Source organism: Sinocyclocheilus grahami, unplaced genomic scaffold (assembly GCF_001515645.1).
Source record: "Sinocyclocheilus grahami isolate Dianchi unplaced genomic scaffold, SAMN03320097.WGS_v1.1 scaffold532.1, whole genome shotgun sequence".
NCBI lineage: Eukaryota > Metazoa > Chordata > Actinopteri > Cypriniformes > Cyprinidae > Sinocyclocheilus > Sinocyclocheilus grahami.
In genome coordinates, this window is record NW_015505711.1 from 658,726 (window position 1) to 675,529 (window position 16,804).

General features: G+C 38.2%; 2 protein-coding genes across 3 annotated transcripts in view; one reads left to right on the plus strand and one right to left on the minus strand.

Moving 5' to 3' along the window:
* Positions 1-35: 35 nt before the first annotated feature.
* On the minus strand, positions 36-4,718 carry LOC107555338 (2-amino-3-carboxymuconate-6-semialdehyde decarboxylase-like). Of its 2 annotated transcripts, none has more exons than XM_016238091.1 (10): positions 4,543-4,718; positions 3,909-3,953; positions 2,610-2,706; positions 2,375-2,424; positions 1,853-2,089; positions 1,608-1,701; positions 1,288-1,383; positions 974-1,146; positions 356-454; positions 36-214 (listed from the first exon to the last, which is right to left on the minus strand). In XM_016238091.1, the coding sequence occupies exons 1-10, from the start codon at positions 4,597-4,599 to the stop codon at positions 152-154; spliced, it is 1,011 nt and encodes a 336-aa protein (XP_016093577.1). In that variant the 5' UTR covers positions 4,600-4,718; the 3' UTR covers positions 36-151. The 2 variants fall into 2 exon arrangements, with proteins under 2 accessions (XP_016093577.1, XP_016093579.1); XM_016238093.1 differs by having other exon boundaries at positions 2,610-2,726; positions 4,543-4,566.
* A 3,015-nt stretch (positions 4,719-7,733) lies between these two features.
* The window catches only part of LOC107555363 (transmembrane protein 163-like), a 33,904-nt gene continuing 24,833 nt past the window's right edge, over positions 7,734-16,804 (plus strand). Inside the window, exons 1-2 of the mRNA XM_016238127.1 lie at positions 7,734-8,086; positions 12,826-12,945. Of these exons, the coding sequence (XP_016093613.1) occupies positions 7,897-8,086; positions 12,826-12,945 (310 nt within the window). The 5' untranslated portion in view covers positions 7,734-7,896. The remainder of the gene's footprint in view (positions 8,087-12,825; positions 12,946-16,804) is intronic.

Here is a 16,804-nt window from a genome sequence, read left to right on the forward strand (position 1 = left end):
AACAATTTGTTGTTGTTGTTTTTTTTACACAAAATGTAAAAATAAAAATCAATACAAAATAAAACACATTAAGTAAGGTTTAATTCTTATGATCCAGCTCTTTGGTAACATAATCACTCTTCTGATACACATTAGTACATTTGATCATCAGTCACTCAAACTGTTTTCTTGACAGTCCTAAAAACTCCAGAGCATTCCCAGCAAGCAGTTTATCCTAAACAAAAGAGTACAAAGAAGATAAGCTGTAAAATGACAAGTACAATGTATTTGCAATTTGATGTTTGAAATGAAACCTAGTGTGTTCAGACAGATTGATAGACAGAGAGACAGACAGATAGATAGCTGTTTATCTTACCTTTAGTGAACTATCAAACTCATCCATGGATTCAATTAATGTGCCTGGTTCTAGTTCCCCCAGTGGAAATGGGTAATCTGTGCCTAACATCACTTTATCCTGCAAGAAACAGATTTTTTTAAATTAAAAATAAAGTCGCAAACTAAAACAGCAACTAAAATCAGAGGTGTATATTGCTGCACAGTTTTTATTTCCAGAATACAAAGGTCCTGGATGTGAAAATCTTTGCCATTTCATCAGTTAAGAGTTCATCTAGATAGCTCCTTATGTAAGGTGCTAACTAAATATTATTGTGCCTCTTATACACTCTTAAAAATAAAGGTGCTTCACGATGCCATAGAAGAACCTTTTTGTCTAAATGGTTCCATAAAGAACCTTTAACACCTGAAGAACCTTTCTGTTTGACAAAAGGTTCTTTGGGGCGAAAGAAGGTTCTTCAGATTATAAAAAGGTAAGAAAGAGATGGTTCTTTAAAGAACCTTTGACTGAATGGTTCTTTGTGGAACCAAAAATGGTTCTTCTATGGCATCGCTTGAAGAACCTTTTGAAGCACCTTTATTTTTAAGAGTGTACAGGTAGATTTTGTGTTGCTGTTGATGTAAGAAATAAAATAACTACCTTTCCTATGACATCCATGAGTAACTTCAGTGAAAGTGGGTCATGCACTAGAGAATCAGTGTAGAAAGATCCTAAGTATTTGCGTGGGTTGATCTTGTTGTCGGTTGCACAAAGATCAGGTCGCACTTTAAAGCCGTGCTCAATTCGGCCGATGGTGTATGGGAAAGCACCACCTGGAACCCAAAGTGTGACAACACATCAAAAGACAAGCAATGGCGAAAAACCTGTCTTTATAGCTCAAGGTTATCACTTTGCTCTCCAATAATTGATAAATTGATTATCTAAAAAATAATATGAATATTTTTTTTTTTTACCTCCATGAGCAAAGCAGACCTTAAGTTTAGGAAATCTTTCAAAAACACCTCCAAAAATCATTGAACAAATTGCCATTGTAGTTTCTGCTGGCATACCTTCAGAAAAAAACATGGGACCAAACAATGACGACATACTGCACAGTACTAGTCTTCCACAAAACCACAAATGTATTTAAAAACATGAAAAAAACTAAATAATAAAAAAAAGATTGTAATCAGATTTTGTTTTTAATTTACTAATCAGAATCTGCTATTATACACACACACACACACATATATATATATATTAACGTTACATCAAGACACTCAATCAAACCCACCAACTAACCAAGGCAGCCAGTATTTTGCCATTCTATCATCTGTCTTCATGTCCCATGGATGCACAAATATCGAGCAGTCGAGTTCCTCAGCGGCCTGTAGTAAGAGGCAAAATAACAATATTTCTAGTTTTAAAATGGCCTACAAACTGAGACAAAACTGAATGACTACTTGACAAAACAATCACAAAAGAGACCAAATACTTTAGTGTGCTGTGGCATGTGCTACCAAAAGCAAATGGACTTACAGCATAGACAGGATATAGCTCTGGGGCATTGAGGTCCCATGTGTTTATATGAGAGCCAATTTGCACTCCAGGAAATCCTAGCTGATTCACACACCGTCTCATCTCCTGTACTGCCAGATCTGGGGCCTGCATGGGCAGAGTACCCAGCCCAACGAAACGCTTTGGATATCGCTTCACTGTAGCAGCCAGATCATCATTCATTATCCCACACAGGTCCAGTGTGTCATGGGGTTTGGCCTTTAGAAATGCAGAGAACAATCAAAAAGAATTTAGCAGAAAAAGTGATGAATGTCTATTTATAGAGGAATTTAATCTCTAATATGATCTAATATATAATCTAATTTAGGGAAAAAGTATTAAAAGGGAAGAAAGCTGTCACTGAGGTGGCACTGTAAGGTACAAAAGCTAAAAAGTTTTTACGTGTATCTTATTTACCCCTAAATGGTGCATATTAGTATTTTAAAAGGACATGACAGAGTGTGTCACTTAAATTCTCATGTTAATTTTCATGTTGCGTCTTACCCAGTAGCTGAACATCACGGGCACAGTGGAAAGGGCCTGTACTGTCACTCCTAAAAAAAGAAAACAAATCTCTGTAATAAATATAACAATGAACTAAAGTTGAACTGGTCTGAAGATAATGTAAATGTAGATAAGTATTTTAGATATAAAACTTATTTATTTATTTGATAAAAAACACCTAAAAAAACACACACAAAATTTTATTGAGAAATAACCACTGCTTTAGTGTCTTTACCATGCTTGTCCATATCTCGAATCCGAACCTCTGCATCCCAGCAGTTTTCCTGGATCACTCTAAACAATTTTCCATCCTTCATCATTTTAGCTTCTCCCTGGTACACACAAACCCATGCTGTTTTTTCAAAAGGGAAAAATGAGCCAAATCTGACATTTCTGTGCCTATATTCACTGATTTCCACATATCCACATGACACTTTGTATTTTCAGCCACTTGGTGGCAGTGTGGAGAAAGGTCAAATACATACAGTTATTCAATGCAGTGGAAGGAGATGCAAAGTTTTTAGCATGACAAGCGCATTTTACATCAGCAGTCAATGTTCATCTGCAGTGCAGAGAATATTAGTTTAATTTCAGAGTGGTAAATTATGATGAAAATGTTTGCTACAATTATCATTATTGCAGTTATTCAGTCTATATTGTTGTTCATTTATTACAAAGTACATTATGTTTTTAAGACACAGCCAAAATGGTAAGATTTATCAAAGTCTATATGTGGGTGTGTTTATATATGCACCAGCGGTATTGTTGTGCTCATGGTGAACTGGTTTTAGTCTGACATTTTACTGAAGCTAAACCCCATGTGGAGCTCTACAGCTGCTCAGACAGGGAGTGCAGGGAAGGCCTGCTGTCCTCTTTTTCCACACACAAAAGCACTCCTATCCTGCCCATATTCTCAAGAATGCGTGCTTTCTAGGAAGTCTTGCTCATTTGGTTTGAAAAGAAAAGCAGTGGAGCCTGAAGAGGAATTACTGCAAAAAACTGGGCTGCTACAGTGACTCACATCAAATGTTTTAATGAGCAGTTCTGTGCATTATTCTTATGTTTATTCAGTGTTTCTGTTTTAGAGTTCTTCCGACTGCACCGAAGAACAGAATAAACTGAGCATCCGAGTAGACCAGAAACCACCTGAGACACCAGCTGAAGCGCAGTACAGAACAATCCAATTACTCTAAAGGCCTGCAGGTATAAAAAAGTTGGCAGATGCTTTAACATCCTCCTGCTCTGAGTGGAGGATCAGATCTGTCTCTGCTGCCCACTCATTCCTCATGGGGGTCGTAACATACTCTCACACACTCACACTTTCTCTCTGGAAGAGCTCGCAAGAGATCAAGCCAGCTGGATCTATGGCCAAGCATGCAGAACCCTTTATGTCCAGCTGGTGTTCTTCTACCATCATCACACTAAACTGCAGATTGAGCTGATTTTCTCCATGAGCAATGATCAGGTGTGTAAAGGGTGTATTAGAAGAACATTTATCATGTTCCAGTGCAGATATTTGCAATGTTAAACTTACTTTGCAGTGATGGTGCAGTTGAATGAATCCACCATATCCATATCTCTGTGAAACATGAAGAGAATTTTAAGATGCAATTTTACATTTTACTATGACAAATAAATACATTTGATAGAAATAAATACAGTTTAAATACTTAAAAGTAAAATATATATATTTTTAATTTGCATGTTAAGACATGAGAAATGATTAATAGAGTCGTCCTCAGCTCGCTCAGATAAACAAGCAATAAAGGTCAGGGTTAGTGATCAAACCCTTTCATTAATGTTTAACAGATGCATACATTTTAAGAGTAAAGCGGTAGTAGTAGTCTTGTTTAACACTTTCAGCATTTAAAAGACCATTTTTGGTTTAGCAATTAACATCAATATCTGATCATCTAAAATTGGACAAGCAGATTTTTCTTAATATGTAGACATTTTCTGTATATTAAATGCTGGGGGAAAACAGAACGGATGTACAGCTGACCAAAACATATTAAAATCCAGCAGGGCAATTTAGAAGCCTGTCTGAAGAAGCAAGGAAATGTTAAATAATGAAAAACTGTTGAAAAATATCTTATGAGCAAGGTAATCTTGGTTAACCTATGATAGCACATTATTTAAAGATAACTTTCCCTCCTTAAGCAGCCTACCTGTTTCAGGTCAGGCCATTCCTTTGGTAAAATATGATTATGAATATCAATCTTCATTCTGCTGATATTGAGAGCTCAAATCATAGGCCTGAAGATTTGACAACCTTGTAAACGGAATCTTCACCCCTCGTGCAGTTGTGAATGTTCAGCAGTGTGAAACAGAAGACAAACATTCCCACCCCTGTCCTGTCTTCCAATGAAAACCCCTGAGAAGAGACACACCAACCAGTATTAGCTTGTCTGCAAGAATTCAAACTTATTGTCTGAACAAATTAATGTCTTTGTAACTTATGAAATATATGGCAGGCTTTTACATGCAATACCAATGGTTAAAAATGAATAAACACAAAAATAAGGTTTAAAAATTCATAAGGAGAGACTGCTGTCTGCGATTACTTTCAGGAGTATTTCAATGAATTCAGGAATTATCAGCCCTTCCTTATCTATTTACTTTACATCCTTCACAACAGTGTCCTCTAGCGGTTTACCAGACGCTACAGGCAGGAAACATTTTCATTGTTGACAGTTTGTTCAGTTTTATTGATTGCCACATATGCGAATGATATCGAATAATGTTTAAAATATATGAACAAAAAATCATAGCTGATATGTGACTATTTAAATTTGATAACGTAACAGCAAAATTCTACTTTTAAGAAAACTGTGTCTTTAGTTAAAATGTATTTAATCTAAGTAGGCTACTGCATTCTCCTTTGGAAAAAAAGAGAAGAGGCATCATTAATTGGGTTTAAACAGGTTCGATTCTCATTCAAAAAACAAACAAAAAAAACCTCACCAGGATCACGTGATAACACACGACAAAATTATGGCAAAATCGCTGAAGTTAACTTCCGGTCTGTGATTGTTTCTGGGTCTGTTATTGTTTCTGGGTCTGTTATTGTTTCCGGGTCTGTGATTGTTTCCGGGTCTGTGATTGTTTCCCGGTCTGTGATTGTTTCCCGGTCTGTGATTGTTTCCGAGTCTGTGATTGTTTCCCGGACTGTGATTGTTTCCGGGTCTGTGATTGTTTCCCGGGCTGTGATTGTTTCCGGGTCTGTGATTGTTTCCCGGTCTGTGATTGTTTCCGGGTCTGTGATTGTTTCTGGGTCTGTGATTGTTTCTGGGTCTGGCGGCGCTGGCTACAAACGCAGTTAAAGTGCTGAGTAATGAAGTTGGACTCAGGTTGTTGTCCTGTGTGATGTGTTTCCTATACATTTATTTATTTGTGGCGACCCGCCACAATATCAAAACTGACTGATTTTCCAAAAGGCTTATAGTTGAATAAACATGAGCACCTACTGCACGTTTAAAAATTAAAAGATTGTTTCCCGGTCTGTGATTGTTTCCGGGTCTGTGATTGTTTCCCGGTCTGTGATTGTTTCCGGGTCTGTGATTGTTTCCCGGTCTGTGATTGTTTCTCGGTCTGTGATTGTTTCTGGGTCTGTGATTGTTTCTGGGTCTGGCGGCGCTGGCTACAAACGCAGTTAAAGTGCTGAGTAATGAAGTTGGGCTCAGGTTGTTGTCCTGTGTGATGTGTTTCCTATACATTTATTTATTTGTGGCGACCCGCCACAATATCAAAACTGACTGATTTTCCAAAAGGCTTATAGTTGAATAAACATGAGCACCTACTGCACGTTTAAAAATTAAAACGAGGCGCGGGTGTTTTATTTTTATATCACTGTACCTCTGAAGGAAGACTGTATTTAGAACATTTTCGATGTCATTTTCATTTCATCTTACATGTTATATGCCTGATAAAGTGGAGCGCTGCTTTGTGTACAGACGTTACCGGGGAAATCTCTGTTTCTCCCGCTTTAAAGCACCTCCTGCTGGCAGAGAATGAATTTGCAATTTCAATAAGTCCGTCTGATTTATGCAGCAAACATATTTTGCTTGTTATCAAAAATAATCTACTCTAGAGGGACTTAGCTGTTGTTATTGATTCTATTTGTAAGTCTATCGTAAGTTAAGTTAGTAACTTTTGTTTGCGGTAGCTCTATCATCACTCTTGAAAAGTAATAAGCTGGTGAAGTGGATTTAGCCTACTTATTGTAAAGTTAAGTAAAGTTATAATGTGTATTGTAATGTTCGAAGCGGATTTCATAACAAATATGCTATCAGTAGAACACTTTAAAACGAGCGGTTCATTTCTAAATTTGTACGAAATAGGCTACCTATGGAAGCAGAGGTGGAATTCGCATAGTGTTCACGGAGACCTTTTGTTTGGATTTGTTGTTTTCTATCGGGAATGGAAGCGAAGTTGTGTGTGACTTTTGCCTGCAGTTGGGAGCGGGTTTATCTCACCAGAGAGCGATAATGGAACCACAAAAACCATCAGTTGTCCCTCCTCGAACCCTGTTCATCGCTCGGAGCGGGTTTCTTTCACTAACGAGGAAATGGAAATCCCGGACTGGATCATGAGCCTTACATAAGGTTTGAGCAGGGAGGGGAAAAGTTACTGTCGCTCCGTTCCACTTGATTTAAATCCTGTCCGTTGCTTGATTACATGCAAAGCTTGGCGCTTTGGATTCTTTAGGAGGTATTTTCGTTCGCTGTGAATGAATATAGCCAATATGCGCGGCCACGTTTCCTCCACAATTTCGGGCAAAAAAGGTCCACTGACTGTATGACCCTTCACACAGAATTCACTTTCAAACCAAGCAGCTTTCTGTTGGTCAACTGGTCTGACCAACTCGAACCCATTGCGGGCGAAGGAAATGTGGAACAACGGTGAACGCACCTTACCTGGATTTCCCCCCCTGAAACATTACTAAAAATATAAACGTGTGAAGCTGCTTATTTATATCAATATCACAATTGTGTTATAGATATCAGATTGAATCACACTTTGTATTTAAAACATATGGGGTGTTATTGCTGCTAGCCTATTTAAGACTTGAATAAATAGAATAAAACGTATTTGGAAGCAAAACAATCATAATATTATAAAGTTTATCATGATCTGACTGAAGGTTGGAGACAGCTAGGCTATTTGTGGCAGGTAGGCTATCAATGGCACCTGACAAGATCGTTTCTCAAGTCACAGTTAGGCTAGCCTAGGCTACAACTGTCGCCTCGATCAGATGATGTGCAAAAGTCTAAGATATGTTGAAAGCAGACAGCGATACAACATCCACGTCAAATTACAGTTGGGTGGCTGCAGTTCTTGCGCTCGGATTGGAGTTGTTCTCGGTGGGAGGGTGGGGGTCCGTTGCTGATGCTGGGCAGATTGCGTTTATCTCCGCATCTCTGCTCCGCTACCCTTAATGCTGCCACTGGATGGCTGCGCGTCGCACTTCGACGTGAGATCATATATTGAGGGCTTCATCTGATTAGAGAAAGCAAACAAACATGACAGACAGTACGACTTCTGATCCATGCCCTGTTCCCAATCCGACTATTGTGGACCCGTCGGTTGTGCGAAACGGACAATGCGCCGCTGCCCAGGATCCGAACCTACCCAAAAGTGGGAGCCAGGGCGATCCTTTCAACATGGACCGGGACCAGGAGATGAAAATCACAGATAGCGTTGAGGGCCAAGGTAAACACACCTCAGATAACATACAACAGATCGAGCTGTACTTTTCTGGAGTTGTTTCAGAAATGCATTTAAAACACAATGAGATTCTTTAAAGTAATTTATCTGGGATGTGATGTGAATAAAACTGAAAGGCTGGAGAAGGTTGCAGTCCAGTGGAGCACGCAGGCGCTCTTGAAGGTATTAATAATTCAGGTGAGCACAAACCCCTCGCAGTTTAAGTTAAGAAACAGACCAGAGAGAGACTAAACATCCTTTCTTGGGTTGCAGATGTTTAGGAGTATAACAAAATACGTTTAGCTTGTAAGTTAATAGATGGGCATTGTTTATTAGGCTATAGGCTATAAAATATTGTTCTGTCTGATTCAAAGGAGCAGCTTGATTTGTTTCATTCAGGTCCGTCACGTCGCGCTCTGTGTGTCGCATTGAGTCTGTTTGATACTTCACCACAAGCGGCTCCATAAGTGTCATGTTTGGAAAAAAGTGCTTTGTGGATATTCGAATGCATCGCATAGGCTATATTTCGTTTGTTATGTTATTATCATAAACTATGTTACTATATAAATCAACGTTGTTGTCAGCAGTGACGTGTCTTGGCATGCTTGTATTACGTCACGATTTTCTCCAGTATTCATTGGACAATCCTTACAACAAAATTTAACTTATTAATTTCTGTGTAACTAATTAGTATATACATATTAATCTTTATAAGAAGTTGTTTATTTGATGTTCTCATACCTTTGTTTATTGTGTTTGTGTTGACATTAAAGTGGTTAGAAATTAGTCGTTTAAAATGAGTTGTAGTCAAGATTCAAGTGAATGAAAATTGTATCTGAGTGTGTGTTTTAATCAAATCTCTGAATTTTGTACAAAATGTTTTTTTTTATTGCTAATATATATATATATATATATATATATTTTTTTTTTTACTTATGCATTCTTAAAGGGTTAGTTCACCCAGAAATTAAAATGAGCCTGTGTTTTACTCACCCTCGAGGCATCCAAAGGTGTATATGACTTTCTTCTTTCAGACGAATCCAATCGGAGTTATATAAAAAAATTGTCCTGGCTATTCCAAGCGTTATCATTGCAGTGGGCAGGTGTTTGTGTTCATCAGTCCAGAAGACGTCAAATAAAGCATGTGCATCCATAATAAAACATGCCTCACACGGCTCCGGAGGGTACATAAAGGCCTCCTGTAGCGAATCCATGCGTTTTTGAAAGAAAAATATCCATATTTCAAACATAATGAACACTTCTCTCTCACTTCATCTAAGTGTGGTACGCGAAAGCCTTTCCGGCGGATGACGTAAGACGTCGATGTTGCGTGATTAGTGACGAATGTGGAGAGAGAACAAAACAAAACGCCGGTCATGAATTAGAAGCACAGAACGAGTATTTGTAAAGAAAAATGTCGGAGGATTTCGATATAAGCCAAGAGGAGACTGGTTTTCCTTTGCTACGGAATCTTTGCTTCCTTTGCTCCTGTAAACAAACTTGCGAGACTAGCATATCTCAGAGGCGCGCGCACAACGCATATGTCCTACATCATCCGCCGGAACGGCTTCCGCATACGACAGATACAGATACAGAGAGGAAGTGAAAGAAAAGTGTTTATTATGTTTGACATATGGATATTTTTCTTACAAAAACGCATGGATTCGCTACAGGAGGCCTTTATTCATGCCCCAGAGCCATATGAGGCATGTTTTATTATGGATGCACGCGCTTTATTTGATGTCTTCTGGACTGATGAACAGGAACACCCGCCCACTGCAGTGATAGAGCTTGGAATAGCCAGAACAATTTTTTTATATAACTCCAATTGGATTCGTCTGAAAGAAGAAAGCCATATACACCTAGGATACCTCGAGGGTGAGTAAAACACAGGCTAATTTTCATTTTTGTGTGAACTAACCCTTTAAACTTTTGTTAACTTGCATGTTGACAAAACTCTAACCATTTGGAGGGAACAAATGTTGTAGTTTATGATCTGGCCATCTATGATGGTTACGTCTTTGCCGTAAAAGACTGGAAACTGCTACTCCTCAAACTGAATCTACACTGACTCGCACCTCCAGTGGAGCTGTTCAGAGGTGCACCTGATCTCATATCAGCACTTCTGCTCTTGAAGCAGCATTAGTCTCTGCACCTGCAGGATCTGAGTGTGGCTATATGCTGTAGCACCCCCCTGTGCAATCTGTTTGAGCCGCTGAATAATTCATAAGACCCTTCAATTCTTTGCTGGTGAAATTGTGGGGGCATTAGAATGAGACTAAGAAGCCTAAGAAAAAGACAAATTAACAAAGAAGCAAAAACAGGAGTTTTAGTTAAAAGTAGCAGTCTGTTGTTTATAGTCTCAGCACTTGGATTATTTATTTCTTTTTTTGAAAATGTATGGTAGTCTACTATTTTGGTATCATGTATACACTTCAGTTAAGGTCTGTCTGCTCAAGACTTGCAGTTACTTAAACCAGCAGTGGCAGCCATCAGGATGGACAGCTAGTTTAGGATAGAATTGCATTGGCAGCCTTTAGTAAATTCTTGGCACATAAAGCAAGTATAAACTTTAGGCTGCCATAGCCAGTTGGCAGTCACAATTATTGGCACTCCTGTCTTATATGTTTTAAGAAAAAATTCAAATTTTGTATTTTTTCTACTTAATCTCAATGATATACAAATGGGGTCACAATTTATTATTAAAATAATATGGCTTAAAAACTGTTTCTTCATATTTATTCATTGAATTTGGACATGCAGCCCTTTTGTCAAAAATTATGCCTATGTTTTTAAAGAAAAGCATATCCTGTTTTTCTAAGTTACATCATTAATGCCAAAATGGCTTAATTCCACTTACAGCTTTTCCTACAAGTTGAATAAAAAGCTAATCTTTTAGCCGATGTCCTTTGAGCCATTAAGAAGAATGTTTCTCTCTTTCATGCAAACCCTATTAAGCATGGAAGAAATGCTGGGTCATGTGGATGTCCTGCTTCCACATGATTAGCAGACAGGCGGAGTGGGGGCAAGACCTTTATGTTGAGTTGCGGCTCATTTTATGTGCCTCATTTTATGTCTCCTTTTATAGTCTAGAGTTTGCATGGGAAAATACAAACTGAGCAAACTCACTGTGTGTAAAGGTTTCTAATAGATCAGTAAGAACAAAGTTCAGCTTGACTGGAGTGTGTTTTTGGTTCGGAAAGGAAATAGTTTGGAACTTATGGGTTACATTTGTGTGAGAGCAAAACATGCTCGCGATCCTGACTGATGAAATAAATCATGTGAGTGGCCACATTCCCCAGCTCTGTTTTTCAGCTCCTACAATCACACTGACTGACCACCTATTGACTCTGTGCTCATAACCCTCAGCATGTGACTTCCACAGGCCGACAGATCAGTTTGGTGAGCATGGGGGAAGATATACACAGCCACCCACTGTCACCATGACATAGCTGCCATTAATTTTGAACAGATGACTGAGGCATATTTAAATTTCACCTCCTTGACAAACACAACACAATATGAACATTGCTTGGAGGCTATACAATAGACAGTCAACAGGTTCTGCTTATTCTGTTCACTTAGTCTTATTCATAATTACACTCATGGATTAAATTTGTGACCTGTGGTGTAGAATTTATCTCTAATAATGTCTTGATAAAGACTGTGTTGAGGGACACAGATGTAGTTTCCTACACTTTGGGAACTGCATGTCAAGGCTGTTTAAAAATAAAAAGATAAATGTGAGTCAGAGTTTAAAATAATGACACATTCAAAAGCTTGGGGTCAGTAAAATTTAATACATTTATTCAGCAAAGATGTGGTAAATTGATCAAAAGTGACAGTTAAAGACATTTATAATATTACAAAAGGTTTCTGTTTCAAAAAGGCTGTTCTTTTGAACTTCCTATTTATCAAAGAATCTGGAAAATAAAATGTCATGGTTTCCACAAAAATATTAAGCAGCACAACTGTTTTCAGCATAGATAATAATTATAAATGTCTCTTGATCTGCAAATTAGCATATTAGAATGATTTCTGAAGGATCATGTGACACCAAAGACAGAAGTAATGGCTGCTGAAAATTCAGGATTCAGCATTCACAGGAAAATTCTCCGTTTTAAAACAAATGACAGAAAAAAGTTGTGATATTTTGCGATATATTGAATTTTAGCGTATTTTGATAAAATAAATGCAGCCTTGTTGAGCATAAAATACTTGTCAAAAACAAACAAATCTTACCAATTCCAAACCTTTGAACAATACTGACATGTGATTTGAAGTCAAAGAGCAAGATATAAATTCATTCTGATATATAAAATCACAAATACATTTTAATGTTTAATTGACTCTTTGTTTCTTTGTTATTTTACTCTGAGGTGGAAGCAGGCTTTTGTCGCTTTTTCATCTTCCAATAGCTAAAGATCTCCCAGGGCTGCTCGCGAACAGCATTTAAAGTCATATCTTCCGTGACTTGATACATGATAAACCTAATTTAGTGGCATCTAAATCTTGTTGAAACCATTTTGCTCTGCTAATTAAACAAAGCCAATGCCCCTTTAACAGTGCAGATTCATTTCTGCTCATCTTTGCGTCTGACATAAAGCTCTTTAATATTGCTACCCTCCTCAGGCTCAATGCCTGTCCAGTGAGTAAATAATCAGCCCCTGTTGTTTCTTCTCCTAGTGCACTTAATTTAATTGTATAATGGCCTTTAACCAGTGTTTTATTTACTCTTTTGATAGATCTCTTGGAGAGCAGCATGCGCCTGAAGCCTCACGAAGCTCAGAGTTACAGGAAGAAAGCTTTGTGGGTGTCCTGGATCTCCATTGTGGTGACGCTTATCCTGGCTGTGGCAGGCTTCAGTAAGTTCATGGTGATGCCTTTTCTGTCTGTGGCAGGCAGCCTTTAGGATGTTCAGCTAGTTTAGGTTAGAAGTAGTTTCAATCACCCACAGACTGCCCACAGTCTGCTCACTGACTGTCTAGTGCATATTACACACAAAACTGGAAAATACTACTTTCTCATTCTGGCAAGCTTCAGTCTGATTGGCTGACTGAATTATGATTACTCTGATTACACATTTTCTTTACAACCGTTTGCAGTGATGCCCCACAGTTAATTTTTTCAGTCTAGTTTTTAGTCTGTGGTCTAATGAATTTAAGATAAATGAAATGGACTAAATGGCGTATTACATTTCAGTTGAATCTCTTTCTGTCTAAGTGGGCCGTTTTTGGCCTAAATAAGCTGCAATGTGGACCAGACCTTATGCTGTTGAGCCAAAGCCCTGGCTTTGTGAGACTTGCTTCATCTGCCAGTGGCATCCATCAGGATCGGCAGCTAGTTGAGACTAGAACTGGCAGAGACAGTCCTCAATAAATTCAAGTTTAGGCTAGAAGTGGCCACTGAGATGTCTGAATAGTTGGCACTACTGAGTCATAGTTTTTAAATATTTTAGGTTTTGCTAGTAGTTGAGGTGTGTTTTGGTAATTACAGGAAAAATTTTGATAATGTTAGAAGACAAACATTTTCATGATTAAGATTTCAGAGGTTTGCTGTCATAGTAGAGTTATTTTTGGTCAGAAAATAGACACAGTTACATATCTTTAATTTTTTTATAGCTGAGGTATACATAAATAAAAAAATAAATATTTATTAATTTTAAAGATATTTATTTTATGTACTAATTTATTTATTTGTATGTATTTTTTATGTATTTATAGATGTTATGCAATAAATTAACTGAAAAACTATTGATAAAGCATACAAAGTGTCTGTGAAACGTACCTAATTTACCTTAAATTATTTGGAAAGAAGCAGAATAGGCTGTGCTTACATTTTTAGCAGTCTTGCAGATGACTTGTGCTTTTTGTCAGGTGACAATTTTTAAAGCAGAAAACATCAGCACCTCTGCTGCTATTTAAAAGTGATGTGTGTAATTTATTCAGTGTTGAAGCACTCTTGCTATGCAAGATTTATACATAGAGATAACTGTAGGTAAGCCATTAATAGATTGAATTGCAATACTGTACAGTTGAAGTTGTGGCAATGTGGCACAACTAAGCGGTCTGAGCGGTCCAGCATTGGCGTTCTCAGAAAGAAATTACACAATGTATTGTGTTTTATATTGTAGTTTTTTATTCTTTGTTTTTTAGTATGTATCTCTCTCATTTTTGTACATGTATTCAGTAATGGTTTGCATTGATTCTTTAGTGGGATTTTTTTCTTGCCTCTGTTGTAGGCCTGCACGATAAATCGAATGTGATTGTCATGCGTATCTTGTCAGTAAAGCCAGTTCTGTGATTAGTAGTAAATCTCCAGCATGTGCTTTCAGATGGAGTAGCGTTTACTACACAGAGCCGTAGTTCACTGACAAGCTACGCAAAATCGCATTCATATTCGCAGACGATTTAATCGCGCGATTATGAAATCGAAGAAATCGTTCTGTGATTATGAAAGCTGTTTGCGTATCTTGTCAGTGAACTACAGCTCTGTGTTGTAAATGCCACTCCATCTAAAAGCACGTGAAAATACCACATTTATTAACATGTTTTTACTCCAAATTCACTTAACGTCAGTCGAGTGTTTGAAATAAATGCTTCTGTGAGATGATGTGGCTTCTTACACAGAATAAGGCACGCAACATATTTCATAGTATTCTAAGCCGTGATAAAGGCTATGTTGATTAGCATTGCATTATTATATGCTTTATTATAATAAAAATTATAATAAGACGAACTCAGATAAACCATATATTGTCGTTGTCGTGTGTTTATTAGTCACGCTGAATTAATGAAAGCAGTTAAATCTTCTGTTATATAATCTCCTGGCAACCCAGCTATAGCAGGGTTGCCAGGTTTTCACAACAAAACCCACCCAATTGCTACTCAAAACTAGTCCAAAAGCGTTTCGAGGGGGTCCCCAATAAAAATTGCGTTCCGGGGGATAAAATACACTTTTTTTTGGTGGGGTTGCCCTGGTAAAATTCGCATTTTAGGGGCTAAATATCACTTTATTGGGGTCCCTTCAACCCGTGGACATGAAAAACAACCCGCGGCAACAGTGTTAAAGTAGCCCAATTCCGTGGGAAAACCTCGGACTTGGAGAAGTCTCAAACCCAAAGAGATATTCTTTATAAAAGTTAAGACTCGTCCACGGCATCCTAAAACACCTCATTTAAACACGCCCCCCACATGTCTTTGTCACTGTGTGGGAAGATTTACACAACACCGCCCAAATGTTCACGCAAAGAAAGAAGGCGTAACGTTGATTCTCGCTGTAGTATTGTTGCCGCCATGTCGTGGAGACGCTGTGTGTTTCGTTGTGAAAGCGAAACTGCTTTGTTTGGCCTTCCAAAAGAGGACACAACTAGAAATCAGTGGTTAAGTTGTATTTACAATACTGTTCCAGAACAGTTCAACCCAAATATTCAGATGTGTGCAACGCATTTTACGGAGGACGAAGACTGTTTCCTGGGAGAGTTGTCTACAATGCCGGTGTTCTGACAAATAATGCTGACTCACAGCCTGTAAGTACATTTTCATATTTGAAGGGTTTGCCACAGTGATTCAAACGTGAGTTTGAGCAGTGTAAAGTAGCGGTTGTTGTTTGTCGTTTCTCCGATCACAGATGCAGACATGGTTTTATGTTTACGCGGTGCGATACGCAACGCAACACAACACGTAAAAAGACAGTATAAGTCATTATAATCCGTAATTATGTCCCCACTGGATGCTACAAATGCCTCGTTTATAATGGGTTTTATTGGTTTTGTCTCGTTGCAGCGGGACACGGCATCCCAGTATGGTAAGGGGCGTAACATTTCCGTCACACGCTTGAGGTATTTGGCCAATCACAACGCACTGTATAGCTGACCAATCAGAGCACACCTCGCTTTTCAGACCAATGAGCTTTGTAAAAATCGATGCGTTTCAGAAAGGCAGGGCATATGAGAAACAATAATGTACAGTATGTGGAATATAAATGTGTTTTTTGAACCTTAAACCGCATAAACACATTTCATTACACCAAATACACCAAATAATGTTATTTTTTAGCAACGTCATATGACCCCTTTAAATCTTCTGTTTATTCAGCAACTGCTGTAGGGATTTCCTGGGTTTCTTCTGCGAGGCGCATTTGGAGTTTCAGCACGAGAGTGGCCTCTGGCCTTCGGATGGATATTTACTGCTGATCACAGAACCGTGCTTCACTGAAAGATATGCATGACAATCGCAACTTCTGCCTAATCGTGATTTAATTTCGGTTAATCGTGCAGCCCTACTCTGTTGCCTTTTCTATGTTCTGTTAAGCTGCTAAATATATAGCTTTAAAACAGAAGGGGGGGGGGGTCCATTCTCAATAGGTACCTTGGCATTAAAACATTTTTGACATTAGACTCTTAACTCCTCACAAGGGTGCATGAGGCAAAATGCAGCAAAGGAATTTTGCTCATTTTAAAAGAGGTGTAACATTTGTGCAGCAGATACTCTATTAGAATGTCAAAGATCTGAGAATCTACAAGCAACCTTGTTTCTTTGATGCTTTTGTCTTCACACCCTTGATTTAGAGATAACTAGGACAAAGAGGTCTTCCACACAGTTCTTCATTGGAATAAATGTGCTTTCAATATATCATATTGAAACACAGTATAGAGTATATGAAGTTAAAGCCTTTTTGCACATGCACAAAGATGAAGTGAAGGAGAAACTAATTGTAAAGGGT